This window comes from Platichthys flesus, chromosome 8 (assembly GCF_949316205.1).
Source record: "Platichthys flesus chromosome 8, fPlaFle2.1, whole genome shotgun sequence".
NCBI lineage: Eukaryota > Metazoa > Chordata > Actinopteri > Pleuronectiformes > Pleuronectidae > Platichthys > Platichthys flesus.
Window position 1 is genome coordinate 2,147,569 of NC_084952.1, and position 18,341 is coordinate 2,165,909.

The 18,341-nt window shown below is 46.9% G+C and overlaps 1 protein-coding gene and 1 long non-coding RNA gene across 4 annotated transcripts in view; both read right to left on the minus strand.

Annotated features, from left to right (window-relative positions):
• The window catches only part of ppargc1b (peroxisome proliferator-activated receptor gamma, coactivator 1 beta), an 82,154-nt gene extending 72,744 nt beyond the window's left edge, over window positions 1–9,410 (minus strand). The window contains exon 1 of the mRNA XM_062393707.1: window positions 9,330–9,410. Coding sequence (XP_062249691.1) covers window positions 9,330–9,410 — 81 coding nt within the window. The remainder of the gene's footprint in view (window positions 1–9,329) is intronic.
• Window positions 9,411–9,659: 249 nt separating this feature from the next.
• Window positions 9,660–12,568, minus strand: LOC133958444 (uncharacterized). 3 transcript variants are annotated; one of them, XR_009921684.1, is made up of 4 exons: window positions 11,545–12,568; window positions 11,022–11,345; window positions 10,370–10,441; window positions 9,660–10,237 (listed from the first exon to the last, which is right to left on the minus strand). It is a non-coding gene; the product is annotated as an uncharacterized LOC133958444 (long non-coding RNA). The 3 variants fall into 3 exon arrangements; XR_009921682.1 differs by having other exon boundaries at window positions 9,660–10,441; XR_009921683.1 differs by having other exon boundaries at window positions 10,370–11,345.
• Window positions 12,569–18,341: the final 5,773 nt, after the last annotated feature.

The following is an 18,341-nucleotide window of genomic DNA, read 5'->3' on the forward strand; positions in this document are numbered from 1 at the left end:
CGCTCATGTTGACACTATCAATATAGCAACAAAGCCCCTGTGATGAATACAAATTACAGGGAAAGGTTAGCTAAGGACACATGGCACATGCATGCACACACACACACACACACACACACACACATCTGCACATGTTTGGATACAAGTCGGATATAAGGCCTGAGACGTGAGGACGAATTCAGATGAGGGATGTAGGCCTGCATCACTTCTCTATAGCTAACATGCATAATATATTATATACAAGCCCAGTATGCCAAGTGCCTCTGCAGGTATGTGTGCACTGTCCGTGTTTAGATGAAGGGAAAGCCTAACACAACACAAGGCCAATGTGTTGACTCTCTGATGCAAAAACTAAAGATAACACAAACACACAGACATACACACAACGCACACAGTCAATATGTTGATTTTTGAATTACGTGTTCACGTTTGGGACGATAGGAGAATACGCAGACATGCAGGGCCAGCATTGTTTTATATTCACTAAATGCAAATGCTTGACAAACAGTTCTGCAGAAATCTAATTAGCCTTGCAGACAGCGGTCATTTGCAATATGATAATTACTTTGTCAGTTAATCAAATGTGCATCTGAAGACATGCAATCTGCCAAACGCCAGACCTTCACCGGATCTGGACCGAATTACACACACACTCGTAAAAAAACAGTTCCCCAAACATGTCTGATTCCTTTATTATCCAGATCCATGAATTACTTTCTGAGAAATTAATGAAATGGAAAAGAAACCGCAACAAAAATTAAATTGGTTGTTGGTAATCCAGTAGTTATTCTTCTAACTAACAGACAAACAAGCACAGAGATCATAATAATAATGATAATGAGTCTACTAAAGTAACAACATCTGCTGATGTCCTGCGTCTAGTGAGGCTCCAATAGAATGTGTTTGTCTATTTCCTTGATAAGACAAAGTTTATGCCAATTAACATCGGACTAATTGATAAATCGAGTAGTCAGCTCTAAAGCAAACCCACTGACCGGTCTAATGAAACCCAAACTGAATCAAACCTCCTCGATCTGAGTCCCACAGGAACCAGTTCACTTTATCTCACAGACACGTCGACCAGGACACGGATCATACTCTTCATCGCTGAGCGGCAACATGTTCAATATGGTGTAAATGATGATTTTACAATAAATAAAGGAAATTGTTAAGTCCCAACTGCTGAGCATGTGAATGTGTCGTAAAAGATATGAACCACAAACGAGGAGGGATAGGAAGACGTGATGAGAGACGATAACAGAGAGTCACAGCACCGACTGTTAAGCAGATAATCTGTATTAAAACTGTAGCCTGGTGAGAGAGAGAGAGAGAGAGAGAGAGAGAGAGAGAGAGAGAGAGAGAGAGAGAGGTGGAGGAGAAATTTACATCTTCACATCACACTCCGGTTTGAGTCACACGGCGAGAACAGCGACGACCTGGAACACGGGCGACCAACCAAATACATTTTCATAAAATTCTGTCGGCACAAGGCAGAGGATGAATATCTGATAAGACTCGTTCAGCTGCTCTTCCTCTTCTTTCTCCCACCATATCTGCTCCCTCAGCCTCCCACCGCCGCACACGCAATGAAGCCATTGTGCGTGTTGGACACTCTACACGGTTGAGTGCTGCTCGGCTGCTCCACCTCAGGGGATGATGTGTTAGGAGAGTCCTGCAGTGAGCAGGCAAGGTGGAACGCAAACTGGAAGTAGAGGTGCTGCCGCTGCACTGAGTCGATAAAGACCTGTCCTGTCCTCGTCCCGATCTGAGGAGAGTTTCCTCTGCTGACACTCTGACCTCTGACCTTTCCTGTTCCCTTGCACCGGGGGCACTTATTCCACATCGTCACTCTGGAGAGTGTAAATCAGATTAGAGAGGAATAACCTCTACTGTAAATGGAGGCGCTTCGGTCAGAGGTCAAATTTTCTCGACAACCACTCGTCCACCGGATCTCGTGGATCTCAACCTCTTCGGACCTCAGTTGTTGGAACTGCAGATGATTGATTCTCAAGGAAGCTTTCAAAATCACTTCTTCATTGTTTAACGTGAGGATAAAGGTTGGGTTACACTGTGAGGGCAGGGCAGACGCCTAACAGTTAACAGCACTGACATGCCAGGATGTTTAGGAAGTTCAAACTCATCAGGCGATTCATAGATTTGCGTACTTGTCGACCTGTCAGGGAATTTCAGATATTGGTCTCTGAAAATCTCTACTGGATCCCAGTGGAGCCGACTGACCACACAAGCTGGTCAAGCATCGAACCCCCCACCTGAACAGGCCCTGCACTGTTTCCTCAGTAAGTAGGTCATCATAAGCTGTTTCATCTCAGGTTTTAAATCACGTCATTCACAAATGATCCTTCTCACATTGTGTGACGGTGAAGCAGCCGAATGTTTAACACCTCATAATCTCAGTCGTTCCAAATTAGGCCAAAAGGAGGCAGAAACAAGGAAGGAGCCTGATATGGCCTCGCTGGTGGAAACCAGGCTAATGAAGGAGTATTGTGAAGCTGTGGTTGGCAGCAAACCTTCCCCGGTCAGTAAGCCCCGTTCATCCCTGTGCTGCAGAACAGGCTAAAGGTTACGACTGCTTTAATGTGTCCTGCAGCAGCGACTGAGGATGGAGATGAGATTCAACAGAGAAAACGTTGGTGACAGACAATCAGGAGGGAAATCAATGGATGATGATAACACTGGTAGCTGGCACTGAATGAGTCCAGATGATATCTGCACTCCACACCCTCATGTGTAATTAATCTTGTTAAATTAGCAATTTGGATTTCACAATCTCGATGAAATCAATTCTGCCATATTTGCATTAGCAGGGAGACGCACTGGTTAATGCAACAGCCTCTAATTGCTCCTGACGCGCATCAACACAACTGTTTAACACAATCACTATCAGAGGAACAATAAAACTATGAAACCACAAACAGAGATTCTGACTGTTTGCTCTAATATTTAAATCAGACAGGCCATATTTCATGTTTACAGAAAGTGGTTTCCTCAAACAATAAGAGGAGATCATCATCATTAATCTCTGATCCAAATACTGGAACCATGATCCTTGTTTAATCCAGAATCCTGTAGCTTTAATGTGTGTGTGTGTGTGTGTGTGTGTGTGTGTGTGTGCGCACGAGTGTCAGCTGTAGCCTGTAGTGCCGAGAGAGCAGCTGACGAATCACCAAGCAATTAATTATTGAGGGACCCCCCCCTCCTCACCTGCTTCTGCTAGCATGTTAGCTCGCAACAGCACACTCTGACATGCAACACTCACACACACGCATAGACAACACATGCAGTTTATGAGCCCAGTTTAAGAGGCGCACACACACACACACACACACTTGCAGGCCCCGTGGGGGGGTCAGCGTCTAAGCCGGATGCCTGATGAACCACAGAGGGATTTCTGAGGAAGCAGCCATATTCCCAGCGCCCACTCTGACGCACACACGATGAGGATCAGCCACACATAATCACACGTATAGTAAACTGAACTCACACACACCCACACACACTAAGCACCCTAAGCACCTTGGAGCCGCAGGAGGCCGAGCAGGCGCTGGGTTAGGAAACCAGAGCAGAGGGAGGACGTATTAGTTTCTTCAGCTTCACATTCTCACAAATGTTTCGTCGCACAAACGGAAATGCAAACAAACACAAACTGTAACTCAGAGAGTCTGAGTGCATCTTAGGAACAGTCCTTCTTCCTCTCAGATTCTAGGTAGGGGAACATTTGGTTTTATCTGTTGACAAGACACCTTCAACCCCTGACCTTTGACCTGCTCGTTGTAGGTGCAAGTGATATGCAACCTGTATTGTTCAAGTGTACCCTTGTGCACACTTTATAGTGTGTGTGACAGTGTGTGTGTGTGTGTGTGTGTGACTAGCCCAGTGACAGAAGGGACAGGTGAGTCACTGTGGGGCTGAACACTGCAGCACCGCACATCACGACTCACACACACAGAAAAGACAGAGGGAGAGAGGAAGAGGGACAAAGGCAGCGGATTGGGAATGAAACAGCAAAAACCTGAGACATCCAGAGCTCAACACAATGAACGTGAACGTGATTGTCATGATTAACGCAGACGGAGATCTGTGAGACGAGAAGGTGACGGGTAGCGTGTTGGCAAAGGAAGCTTTTTGTGTGTCTGTCCCTGGCACAGTGTAAATCCCAGTGAGTGCCAAGGACACCTGTATCCATCAGTCCTGAGAGGAACTTCAGAGCCTTGTTATTTATACACCCGTCTGTCTCTCTGTCTGTCTGGATCTTTCACTCGTCTGTCACTCTCTGATCTACATCAGTTTGTGTGTGTTGGCGTTTCATTCAAACCTAAAAATCCATCGCCGCTTGATAATTGCATTCATATTTGTCTTCCCGCCCACTCCTGTGTCCCCATGGGGTCGGGCAGGTTTCTGCAGGAGCACTCGCACCTCGCTCACATCACGGAAACAACTAATCCACCGTGCATCACTTAGTTTGTGCCTCTACCTGTGGGCACGTCAACCAGAAAGCATTTTTTGTTGACAGGCACATGTCAGATCCAGAGCTGATGGTTCCCTCAGTTATTGATGGAACCAGGTCCCAAATATTTCCTGTATGGTTTCAGTTATTGTTTCTATGATATATGACTGAGTCAGGGGGTTGAGAGCCGCCTGCTGCGTGGGAGTGAGTGCACATACACACCCGAGGTGTGGTGGTCATAGGATAAAGTGCTGACGGACGGTGTGAGGCTCTGTGGAGCCACGCAGCAGCACATTAATGGCTTTAAGCTTTATTAAGTTTTCCTCTCGGTGTATATACGTGTAGGCGTCGTTAATGTTTGAAACACTTAAGAGATGAGTTTAATCTTCATTAGGCTACTTGACGATAACATGGAGTTTAACGTGAAGCACAGAGGACGAACACATGGAAGCTGTGAGTCATCTGCTGCTGTCTGGGCTCCAGACGATCTTAGAAAGTGTTTCTAAAGTTGTCCACTTGTTTTGACCTCAACACGTCTCCTTCTCGTCTCCGGCTGCGACTGCTCCCCTCGTTTTTCATCACACTTTTCAAATTAAGAGGTAATATAACGGGGGGGGCAGAAGCTGCAGTCGGCCGTCAACTTTTATCAGCTTCACATGAGACAGAACAAACTTTTAATCCCAGTACTTCTGGGCTCAGTCTGTACTGGGTAGTACAGTGAGGTAATTTAGCCTTTGCAGTAAAACTTTATGATCTCTGAGGAAACCGGTGCAGCTATTTATGCCTGACACCTTTGACCTCCAGGCCTGAGTAGAACAGAACTGTCACATGGGATCTTAAAGATGACAAGTGGCTGTATCATATCTGTCATCACACTGCACTCTGATCATAAAGGCAAACATATCAATTTCAAGTGAGAAACAGGAGATTAAAGATGTCCTCACTGGCATGTGACTGTGTGAACGGCAGATCAGAACAGGCTGGATCAGCCACGGCTAATATTTGACCAGCAAGCTGGCTGTGGGTGGCTGTGCCCTGTTCCAGCAGGATGTGGCGACTGACGTTAAGTCAGCCTGATCTTCCCAGAGTCAATCCCCTGAACGGACCAAGACCGGCCCCTCGACACCCGGTCAATGATTAGCACTGAAGTACAGCTGAGACACAAACTGCACTGAGATCAGCCTCGTGACGGGTCAAGCCAGAAAGCTGCAGACAGAGTGAAATGGCAAATCCATGCCTCCAAAGGGAAACTGATTCAAAATTGATTAGTGGTTCATTTTTAAGAGCATTTAATTGGATTGGTAAAGAGTCCAGATAAAAGAAGTAGAGAGTGATTTCAGCTTAAGCATCAAACTCTATGATGAATGAGGCCAGGGGAGAACCTACTCTAGATAAAACTTGTTCAGGCTCATGAAAGCTCCTGATCCACAAAACCCACAAACATCCACCAACATGTGGCTTCAATGAGAATGTGCAACCTCCAGGCTATGGTGCTTAAACAGCCATGAACATTTGTGTACTTATTGTGCGTTACACCTTGGCTACAACGTACAACAGGGATATTTGTCTTTCTATCCTGTGAACCACAATGACCTTTTTTTGTTGACCTAGATTTTACACTAACTCAGCCGAAAAGAAGACGAGTAGAAGAAATTATCTGAGCAACCGCATCCAATGAAACCACTGCTGAACTTCTGCACATCGGGCTTCTTCTCTTTCTTGCAGCAGATTCAAAAATGGTCATTCATTCCGTGTGTGATAGAATCTAAATATATCATAAAGCGCCTCTTAGGTAGAGGAAGACTTGAGGAGGACGAGGGAGAAGACGGCAGGATGAGAGGAGAGGATTTACAGTAGGCATGTGTACTGTATATGTAAGAGCGAGCGAGAGAGCTGGACTGTGTTACATAGAGAGCGAGAGAGGGAGAGGGGAGGAGGGAGTCACATGCTAGGAGGAGGCGTGGAGGGGGGAGCTGCCCGTCAGACCACTACGTCAGAGAGAAACGCCTCCCTCCCTCCCTCCCTCCCTCCCTCCACTACAACTCACATGACTGCAGCAGCTCTGTTCTGTAACTCCAGTCACGAGGATAGAGTAGTATTACAATAACCAGCCGGCAGGGGCGAGCAACACACACACACATGCACACCAATAGATGTGAGGTTGGGAGAGAGAGAGAGAGGGAGAGGGGGGGGGGACAGCTCTAATAGCCCTGAGTAAATATTAACATATTAACGCTGCATTTGTAGAATAGATAACCTTATCGTCTTCCACATGAAGAAAGAACTGGAGGAGTGATACAGTGAGCACTTTGATTTTCTCCCTGTTCCTCGTTCTCAGGTCGCACTTTATCTTTCTGTGCCACTCAAGGACTTTGCAGCGATCCGGCCCCACGAGGAACATTTAACTGCAAACACGCGGCAAACGAATGAATAAGAAACCCAGCGTGTTTGTCTATTACATGATTTTATGCACATTTCTCCAAAATCCAGTTTGACATATTGTGTATCATCGGAAACTTTGGGCAACGCACTTGAATTCACTGAGGCTCTGGAGTTTTGAAAAGTGAATGGAGGTTTTAAATAATGTGTAACTATAGATAAATACTCGGACCCCCTTGGAATAACACACATGCACATATACTGTATTTATATAAATATTAATTTAGCTATTTTGTATAATTTACTGGTACAGCAACATAATGTCTTTCAGGAGTAATAGGGTCATCGCTGAATATATTATGTGAACATACCAGTGTGTGTTCAAATAACACAGGCTTATCACATACATGGAATATTAGATACCAGGGGACACGCTAATCAAAAATAGATAGACAGCGAGTTGATATATAATGGCTCTGATGTCATAGGACGTCTACAGGTTTATTACACGACAGGATACGACTGTAATTTCTGTGTCTTCCTCAAAGATGAGGGCTGTTTCCTCTCCTCTTCCTCTTCTCCTCATGCAGCTCACATCTGTGTGTGTGTAGTGTGTGTGTGTGCATGTGCATGTGCATGTGTGTCACTGCTGCATGTTATAAATAGCCCACATTCTCCCTGGATCCCACCACACACTGAATTAACCTGCTTAGACTGCCAATCACACGCACACGCATGACCCAATCCAATGACCGTGCAATCAGAGCAATAACACACAATATCACAGTGACGCAATCTTATGCAGTAAACACAGGGGTCCTGTATTCCAATGACAGACCGTGTTATGGGTTTTTTCGTGCACGCTAATGACCCGTGCGTGTTGTGCCAGCGAGACTCCACAGCAGCAGGAAGATGGAGATGAGACCTGATAACGTTCTGACAATTCAATTCTTTCCCTGAATCCCCTTAGGCAAACTACTCATTTATTATAATCTTCTACTTGTGAGAAAATGCACGTGTCATGTTACTAAACTGTACGTCAGTGTTCATCTAAACCTTCATATAGTAGATTCGGGAAACTTATTTTATTCAAAACGGCCGTTAATTAAGATTAAATATCAACTTCTCTCGTTGTTAGACGGTACTCGCTGCCGCCCGCCAAGGGGGACTTCAGCAGGAGATTATTTAGGGATTAACAGGAATACCAGTTATACAAGTTCACATTTCTTTTTAAATGCTGCTGCTTGGTGTGTTGACTGTAAGCCGAAGTCTATTCAACGTCACGACCTTTCATAATAACATAAAATGACGTGCTTGAGGATGTTCACGTTTGCAAGAGAGCAAGGAATCCCTTAATTCTGAAGAATTCTCAACGCAGTCTGGCGTCTTGGCGTTTTTCCTTGAAATTCAATGCATTATGACGTCTCCACTCATCCCACATAGCAACACATCATTCTTCTTCATCATCATCATCCTCCTCATCCTCACTCCACTCGAACGTCACGCGACGATCCGCAGTTTCTCCCGTCGCCCGGAGCCAACGACCGTGAGAACCAGAGGACGGTGTCGTAACCGCGTCCCAGTGATTACGCAAACGGTTACGAAAACGCAAAAAAAATCACTCAACTTTCTAACAGCGTGGTTCCGCCGCGCACAAGCGTGAACCGGTGATCTGGAAGAATCTGGAAAAACCTTTCAAGAGCCAGTGACGTGCACCTCAACTTTACACCGGGCGAGGGGCGCCACGGACCCCCCGGGTTTGAACCGGGGAGCATTTTGTAACGATCACGTAATAACATCACAGACACGGATGTGTCAGTTTCCTCTTTATTGAACATACTGATTCGACTGTGCGAGAAACAACCGACCCAACGTGAGGATCCCCCCGCGCGGCGTCGCGCGTCCAAAACACTAATACGCACAGGTTTTTATTTTCTCTGCTCGATTCTCCCTCAAAAAGCTGCGCGACAGCCGCCACGGGGAAGGATCTGAACGCGTGGACGTCAACAAACAGTCCCCGGGATGAGTCCACGCGTTCCGGGGCGCACCACGTGTCCACGTCTCCGGCACCGACTCGAAAAACTTCCCCTCAAGAATGCGTCAAAAGTTTCCAGAGCGCCGCTGTGAATACCAAATCCTCCGCCCCCGAGCGGCGGCGGCGGCGCACCGGCTGCTCCGCGCGTCCAGCACCGGCTCCACCGCTCGTTCAATCCGGCGGTTCCTCATCAACCCCGCGCGGATGACAGTTCCTCCACGAAACACGTGAAAGCCACACGTCAAGACACACACACACACACACACACACGCACACATACACACACAGCGGTGCACCGGGTGGCAGTCAGCCGGGGAGATGCTGCCTGCAAGCCGGCAGAGAGCCTCGCATCAACCGGGCGTAGCGTGCGCCACGGCCGGCGACGCGCGAAGACGCACCCCGGCCTGCAAAGCCCGAAGTCCCGTGCGTCCTTAGAGGCCGGGCTCTTACCTGGCTGCCGGAGTTGTCTGTCAGGTAATTGAAGACAAAGGACGAGAGTTCCTCATCTAATAGTGGAGCGCAGTCCGCCATCTTCTAGTGAATGAGGAGCCGCGGAGTCAGAGAGCGGAGTATAGGAGGAGGAGGAGCAGTGGGCAAGAGCCGCCTCTAGGGGGCGCATCTGTTTACACACACACACACACACACACACACACACACACACATACACACGCGCTTAAGAGACCTCCAGGGGCCAATGCACCGACTCCAGGCCCCCCCCCCCCCCATCGCAATAAAAAGGAGTATTCATTTAAACTGCCACTCAATCAACTGGAGGTCAGTTTATTGAATACAGTCATTTTTATAAGTTATAACTATCACATCAAATTACAGGCAGACGTATTAACAGGTAATCTGTGAAATATTGATTGTATCCATGATGCATTTATATGGATTTTAAATTATTTTATTAATTTATTCAGTTGCTTTTATATCATTTTAATTTCAGTCGATAGACTAAACTTTAAAGCAAGATTCTCAAATGATTTTTGACATCAATATATTTCCTCACTGTGATAAAACTCCATATTTGGCCCCTGGGATCAGCTGTTCAGGCTGCGGCTCAGGGGGCAGAGAGGGTCGTCCACTGGCAACAGAGGGCTGGTTTGATCCCGGCTCCTCTAGTCTGGATTCCAAAGTGTCTCTGGGGCGAGAAACTGAACCCTAACTCTAACACGACATCTGTGTGTGAAGCAGGAAGCCGCGTTGTGCGACAGAGGCTCTGATTGTTCCGGACGCACCACGCTGCCTCTGGTTTCAGACCCACGGTTATAAGTGTCCGAGCTTCTGTTGCCGGGGAACTGCAGAACCTGCCTTTGTGTGTGACTCGTCTGACGAAACACCGGTGATGCAAGTCGAGGCTGTAAAACGTGGACATGAGACGGAGCGATGAGAACAGAAAGTTTTCTTGTTTTTAACGAGGGTGTAAAGTTTGGTCCACGCTGCAGGAGGATTGAATACCAGCTGCAGCGGTGTGGCTCCTCGTGGCTCACCCGGCTGAGCAGGCGTCTCCGAGCCTGGTGAAGCAGCTCCAGGCCTCTGTTGTGTGTCTTCCTCTGGTTCTCCTGCTTACCCATCGATAAACACAAAATGCCCAGAATGTATTTATAAGTGCATCAACAAAGGGGGGGGGGGGGGGGGGGGTGGATGCTTCTCTCAAAGAACCTCGTTGTCGGCCAAGTTTTACATCCACCGATGAGGTTATGTCCTTAAACCTGTTGTTTGTTTGTCAGCAGGATTACGCAAAAACTCCGAAACTGATTTCATGAAACTTGGAGGAAGGACGGGACACAGGCCAAAAAAGATCCAATTACATTTTGACATGTCTCCAGACGAAGGGACGGAACCAGGCTTAAAAGAAAAAACTAGAAAATTCTTGAGTTTTTTGGACATATTCACAGTTTTCTCAAAGAATAACTCAGTTCTGCGACATTTCACTTATATTTATGAAAATTGGTGCAGATCCAAATAAACCTCTGCCTCTAGCAGTCCTCACTGTGGTTTGACGGAGCTGTTCATGGACCTTGGCTGCCGAATGAACTGAGCGACATTCTAGTTTAGGAACAGTAATCAATAATCATTACCCATTAAAAAAATTAAAAAAATAATAATCCACACTTCACCACCACTTGTATTTCACTGCACCTTCATCAGTGGAGCTGGCTCACACACCCTGAATTCCTGAATGTTGGCTCAGCAGAGGTGAACTTCACCAGTTTATCTATCAGAACACACAACGTTTGTCAGGTAGCTCGACAACATCTCACAGCACAAACACAGAGGAAGTGGGTTTATATCAGCCCTGTGACTCCTGTTAGACACATGTGTGCAACATGGAAAGTAAGTTCTCTGATGCATATCTCTGAATTTCAACTTGCCTTTATTTATACATCATATAACCAGGAAAGGTTCCATTAAAACACAGCTTCTCCCATGGCACATCCGGGACGAATGAAGCACTCAACCACTCTGAAACAAATCAAACAGATTCAAATCAATGTGAATGAAGGAATCTGTGGTTTGAATGAATGATAGAAAATAAAAGAATGACATTAAGTGATTTGAACATGCCAGTGGAAGTTTAAGATGTCATGAACTACTTTTCATTTCAAAAGGACTCGCTCCTGGAACATGCTGGACGTTGCAAAACAAAGTGTTTGAATCTCACCCCGTGTGACCAGAGCTGCACTTCTTCCTCGTTCCTCTGCTGTTGTATCATCATGGGGAGGTTGTTAGTTCTCACCTGTATTGACTCCTGCACATGTCTGAACTCAGACCGGAGCTGTGTGCTGCTGCTGCCTGTCTGGCGTGTTTGTGCGAAGCAAACATTTTAAGAGTTTCAGCGGTTCAAATCTAAACCAGTAGCTGTGTCTGATCAGTTTTATGGGAGTGAGTCATTCAGTTTGCACAACAAGGAGACTGAATGAGATCCCGCATTATAACACTTGGTTTACGTCTAAGTTATTAAATGATTCTTTTAAACTGAACAGAAAGCATTGTGTTAGATCGTTCAACATAATCCTCACATGGTGGAAACTGGACTTTGTTGTAATGTAAGATTCTGTTTGTTATTTCATCACAAGTTTCCACACAACTGCAGCTATTCCCACAAGCAGCTGCAGCCAGAAGGTGAAATCAGGCATTAGGACACACACACACACACAGACACGCACACATTTGCCCAGTCCTCACCTCCTCTTATTTGAACCTTTAACGTCTGATTTCCATGGTTCTGATCTTTGTGTCTTTCTGTCAAAACAACACCGCTCAGTTCACCTCAAGGTAAAGTTTAATTACTGAGATCTGCGAAACAGGTTTTTAAAGAAAGCTGGTTCGACAAACTTGTTTTGTTTCAACACAATCCACCTCCTACCGTCTTCACATTGACAAACTGAACGTGTGATGCCGGGGGTCCTCTCTAAATCCAGGGGTTCAGATCATGTCATTCCCCTCCTCTCTCATTTTGAACATTTCCAATTTCTCTGAAACTTCGCCACCTTCACCGGTCTGAGGCTAAAACTGAAACATGTCATACAAATGTAAAAATAACCCGCTTGCCATGTTTGCATGTGTTCTGGTCAGTCGGGTCAAAGGTGAAAGACGAGGTCAACGTTACTAGAATGCACACACGCTGTTCTCAACTGGCATTCGAGTGATGTCCTCTTCTTGTGTTACCACATATGATATTTACATCGTCGGCCTTCAGCCAAGCGTCTGATCTCAGAGACGACCACAGATACAGGGAAATAACGTTCAGTGGGTCAAAGGTCAGAATGCAAATCTGTGCATTCATATTCCTGAGGTGTGTTGAGGATTTGCAGCTGAGCTGGAGCCAGAAAGGCACGATTTTGATGTTGTGTAGAAACTCCTAACTCCACAGGGAAGCGTCTCCCGACCGCATTCGACCTTGTGCACTTTTCAGATTTGGTTACTTCTGTGCACAAACAATCAAAAGCTAAAAGGAGCAAAACACAAAATGTGCCGGAGAGACGGGGAAGTGCCACGGGGGCTCGCGGAAAAACAAACGTCTGAGCCCAAAAGAAAAGTCAAGAAGACAAACAGGCTTTGAGCTGCAGGAACCCGGGCGGCGTCACTGCCTCACTACATCACAACGAACACAGAAACACTCAGATGATGGGTGTCTTAGCAGCGTCCACCCTGTCCAAGAGGACATTTCAATAATGTTCAGTCCCCATGGGGTGCGGCCCCCCAAACCAAAGACAAGGCCGCCATCCGAGGTCAGGAGGGGGCTCACAAATAAAGACAGTATTTCATCTAAGGGGACATTCCAGCGATAATCCAGGTGACGTCCTCACCTCACACCCGGGCGCAGATATTGTCTGATCAGAAAATAACTGAGTTGTAAATGAGCTTCTGAACTCCGCCCACGTGCAGGGGTCAGGCCGACCTCAGACGACTTCAGGGGTAATTGGAGTTTCCAGCGCTCGCACCTTCACAGGAAGTGAAAGTTTTGATTTTGCTCGACAGGATGAATTTGTTTGTCCATTTCTGTTTTTCTTTTTTGATGCAAGCAGTGATTTCTGCAGTGAATCCTGTTATTGTGTCGTGAAAGCTTCACTGGACAAAGAATCTAAATCTTTAAGACAACAAAAAACACACAAACAGGGGAAAACCCCCCCCCCCCCCCGAAAAACTGGAAATTCTGCTTGTCTAACTTTACATGAGAAGAACTTATACCAGGGCAGTAAATGAATATGGTGACATCTCAAAAGAACAACATCATTTGAAAACAGCTGCATACTCATAACGCTGCCTCACTTGTTTATGTGCTGCAGTTGGTTGAAGGCTGCGTTGGAACTTTATTTTGTCCGAGCTGTCTGACTCCCGTCCAAACCTCCTGCCACAACAGATCGATACGCACACAATGCTCCGGGAGAAAAATATCTGCGGCTGCGACAGGGGAGAGAGTGAGGTGACACGATATCAACGACAAAAAAACAGTCCTGCCAAAACACAAACGCACCCCTGTCGCCTGGAGATGGAGGTGCTGCAGATAGGGACGTGGGGGGCGGTGCCTTCAGGACCCAGACGTCCTGCAGCTACATCCACAGCAGGTTTCATGTCCTTCTGAGCGGTGGAACCCATCAGACACACGGAATGAGGACCCTCAGGCCCGGCTGCCAGATGTGCACGCAGCCAGTATTTGGGTTAAACAACAAAGAGGATGTTTCTACGTACTTTGTGTTGACTCATCTCAGGATCTCAGTCAGAGGCCGAGAGGAATCCAGTCATGTAAGAAGGATGTTCCAGATATAAATATCCAGAGCAGGGGGCTCCATCGGTACACAGGAATCTACTGTGGACAGGCAGCTAGCCGGTCGGTCACAGAGACGATGAGGAGGTCACGCAGCCCGACACCTCGTTCACAATGCAGAGATCGACTCTTCATCGCAAAGTCTTCTTCAACAAGAACAATAGTTACTGTTAAAAGGAGACATGTGATGCTTCTTCAGGTCATTTGTGAATATAAAAGTTCTGATATTAAAAAGCTGAATGTCCGACATGAAGGGAGCTTCTCCTCCAACAGAAAAACACTGCACGTGGGACATCGTGATTTGAAAAACAAACCCAGGTGAAGTGAGAGCGGAGGCCGACATCTCTGACACGACCTGGAGCCTGTTGACCAATCACAACAGAGCGGACCAGCTGGCCAATCACAACAGACTGGATTCATCAGCCTTAAAGAGACAGGAACCAAAGTGTTTCAGACAGAGGCTGAAAAGAGGAGCAGCAGAGCCCCAAAGTCCCAAAGGAGCCACTGCTGTGAACAGGTTTCAGTAAAAAGTGATAAATTGCTAGTTAGTGTCAAGGAACAGATTCAGGAACGTTGAAGCATTAAATGATGAGATAAGATAAGATAAGATAAGATCCGTAGAGGAAATACCAAGAGCAGAGCAGCCGACTGTCAGGAAGCCAAACCCTCAGCTGTCCAGCCCCAGTGCCACTGAGCCACTGAGCCAACAGAGATCCTCTCAACAGGCTCCATGAAACATTTTACTGTGAAAGAGCCCAATAAAATATGTGATGTCTGCACCAGAGTAACGTTTACACGATTCAAGATTTCCACAAACAGCCAATAAATCACAGTAAAGTTGCATTTTACAGATTGCGGTGTCACAAGCTTTCTCTCGATCGCCCTTTGATCGCAGCAGATTATGTTTTAACTCATGTGAACGACTCTGAGGGAAGAGAGGCGGCAGATATTCAAATCCGTAGACGTATGTCAAGGAGAGGGCAGCTTCTTTTTTTTTAATGTTGTGTTGTTGTTGTTGTTGATGTCCATTTTTAAAATCCCCCCCACCATCTCCCCGTGTTATATTTAGTGACGGCATCCGGAAACAAATTAATTTACGTTTCTGATCCTTAAATAAATGAATCTTTGCCGAGGACATTACGGAATCAAGGGCGCTGTGATTTATGGGAGTGTTTAATTCAAGGCAGCGGGGGGGGGGGGGGGGGGGGGGGGGGGGGGGCGTTTCATTACCTGGTTGGCCAGTCTGGTGAAAGGCTGCAGGAGAAATACAGTGTGAACTGAATCTGAGTGACACAGGTATTAATTCCCAGCGTGGCGCGTCATGCTCGCCCGGTGTTTTGCTCGCTCGCTCTCTCACTTCTTCTCTCTCAGTCATTCTCTGGCTCGCCCGCCCAGCCGGGGCCTCTGCCAGCAGACTGACCTTAACCTTTGCAGTGATTAACTCAGAGGACGGAGCCGACACATCACGACCGGGTCCTCTCATATGACTGCATTCACTTCTGATACATCCAGATCAGCTGAGTTACACGCGTGTCATACACGGTGTTGCTTTCACCGGGGGTCACCGCAGATCTGGGTCGACTCTCAGGTCACCGCAGTGCATGAGTCAGGTCTTCCGATGAATTTGCTACAAATACGATAAAAGTCGTTGTGTCCAGCTTCCAGGTCTGAAGGTTAAAAGGTCAAACACCCTGCCTCCTCCGTGTTAGCAGATGGGACATGGACCAAACTCACAAGTCATGTGATCTAAATTCTTCTCAAAGATATGATTCTGACATGTTAGGTCGTTCTTATCACACTGATGTCTGTTCAGGTGTTCATGTTTCTGATAAGCTGGGTTTGGAATAGATGTTAGATGATATATAAACAGGTAAAACATCATGATTGATAGGTCAAAGGTCACCAGTCGGCTCCTGAAGTCCAAAGTTTGTCCTGAAGATCTGAACTGGAGTTGGACTGGAGTCGTACTTCAACACTGGTCGACCACATCAAACCAAACCTCTCACTAGATTCTTATTCAGATGGTTAATGTCAAAGCATCATAAGACAAACTGCTGATTATTTTAAATCATCGCCAGTGGAAGAAATTGTTTTATCTCATATCAGATTGAGTGTATATTTCAGCATGTCAGTAAAATGAGTAAATAACCAGTGGAGAGGGTCAAACGCCATTTGGTTAAAAATAAAGCAATAAAAGTCAAAGCCATAAAACTCCCTGCATCTCATCAGTAGGTCAAATACAGAGCATTGTTTATATATAAAGTTTATATTCAAATACACTCCTCATCAAATTGAAAAGACAACGTGTGTCCTTCAGTGTTCGATCGATTCACGTCACAATTCCTTCAACATCATGTAACTGACCGTTTTTAAAGGTGGAATAAACTGTCAGTGTGGCAAAACCTAAACTAAATAAAGTATTGCACTGCACGTGAAGACGGTTTGTGTTGTGGTGCCGGTATCACGTGTACACGATGGTATCATCTGTACATTTGCTGAGCTCCTCGATGTTTACTCCAGGCTGCAGGATTCCTCTCAGACCTCTGGCATCGTTTGTGACATAATTTACGAGAGGATCTGGAGTCTGCTCCAAGTCGGAGTGACAGAGCAGCTCAAGATGTTTGTGAAGGTCTGGATGTAGCTCACACTGCAAATAGGTTTTATCTGGTATGTCCTTACGCAGTGACCTATCAGAGCCCCCCCTCCTCCCCCGCTGTATTAATATCGCATTGTGGGATGTTTCATATCAGCGTCTGTTTCTGTGGGCTCGTGCTGACACAGTGATTTAAGGCAGGAGGTGTGTGGGTGTTGATGCTGATCGATGACGCGTCACAAACACACACCTTACAAGCAACAACAACAAACACAAAGTGAGCTGCAGGATGAAGTGAAGAAGTGAAGAAGTGTGAGAGCCAACCGGTTTTCATTTCCCCAGCTACAGTGGCAGATTGGTGGAGTGTATTTATATTTGCAGTTAATGGACTGGCAACACTAAATAACCAGAGTCAGATGTGACATGTAAACGTATACCCGACACAGCCACTGTAAACACATAAGGATCAGTCAAGGTCATGATATGATCCGGTCTGTGGGACTGCAAAACAATTCCGACTCCTCAGCTGGCTGTGGAGTTTATTGGGACCAGTCAGGACCTGTGGGGGGGTCCAACCAGGCCAAACTGGGTTTACACAAAACATTTAAAATGATATGTGAGTCGGGTTGAGTCACGTTGGCTGGGCTACTTGATTTTTTACACTAGATGTTCGAGGGGAAAACATCAGGACAGAAGAATCTGCTTGGCAGTTGGGTTCGGGTTGAGCTTGGTTTGTTTTGTCGGGTGTCTGGGATGAAAGTCAACATTTAAATATGCTGTCGTTGTCACAAATTCACCTTCTTATTAATATTTTCAGTTTGTCTGTTGAGTTTTGTTGACTAATTCTCTTCTCTTTTCAGAACTCTGCCACGCCCCCCCTGCTCTGCACCTTCCTCATTCCTCTGATCCCTTCACCGGCTCCACCCACAGACGCACCTGTCTTCACTTCCCTCATTAGTCTCCCCTCTATATCTGCATGCCTGTTCCCCTTGTCCTCTGCCTGTTCCCCCTTGTCCTCTGCCTGTTCCCCCGGTCCTCTGCCTGTTCCCCTTGTCCTCTGCCTGTTCCCCTTGTCCTCTGCCTGTTCCCCCGGTCCTCTGCCTGTTCCCCCGGTCCTCTGCCTGTTCCCCTTGTCCTCTGCCTGTTCCCCTTGTCCTCTGCCTGTTCCCCTTGTCCTCTGCCTGTTCCCCTTGTCCTCTGCCTGTTCCCCCGGTCCTCTGCCTGTTCCCCCGGTCCTCTGCCTGTTCCCCCGGTCCTCTGCCTGTTCCCCCGGTCCTCTGCCTGTTCCCCCGGTCCTCTGCCTGTTCCCCCGGTCCTCTGCCTGTTCCCCCTTGTCCTCTGCCTGTTCCCCTTGTCCTCTGCCTGTTCCCCTTGTCCTCTGCCTGTCCCCTTGTCCTCTGCCTGTTCCCCCGGTCCTCTGCCTGTTCCCCCGGTCCTCTGCCTGTTCCCCCGGTCCTCTGCCTGTTCCCCCGGTCCTCTGCCTGTTCCCCCGGTCCTCTGCCTGTCCCCTTGTCCTCTGCCTGTTCCCCCTTGTCCTCTGCCTGTTCCCCCGGTCCTCTGCCTGTTCCCCCAGTCCTCTGCCTGTTCCCCCGGTCCT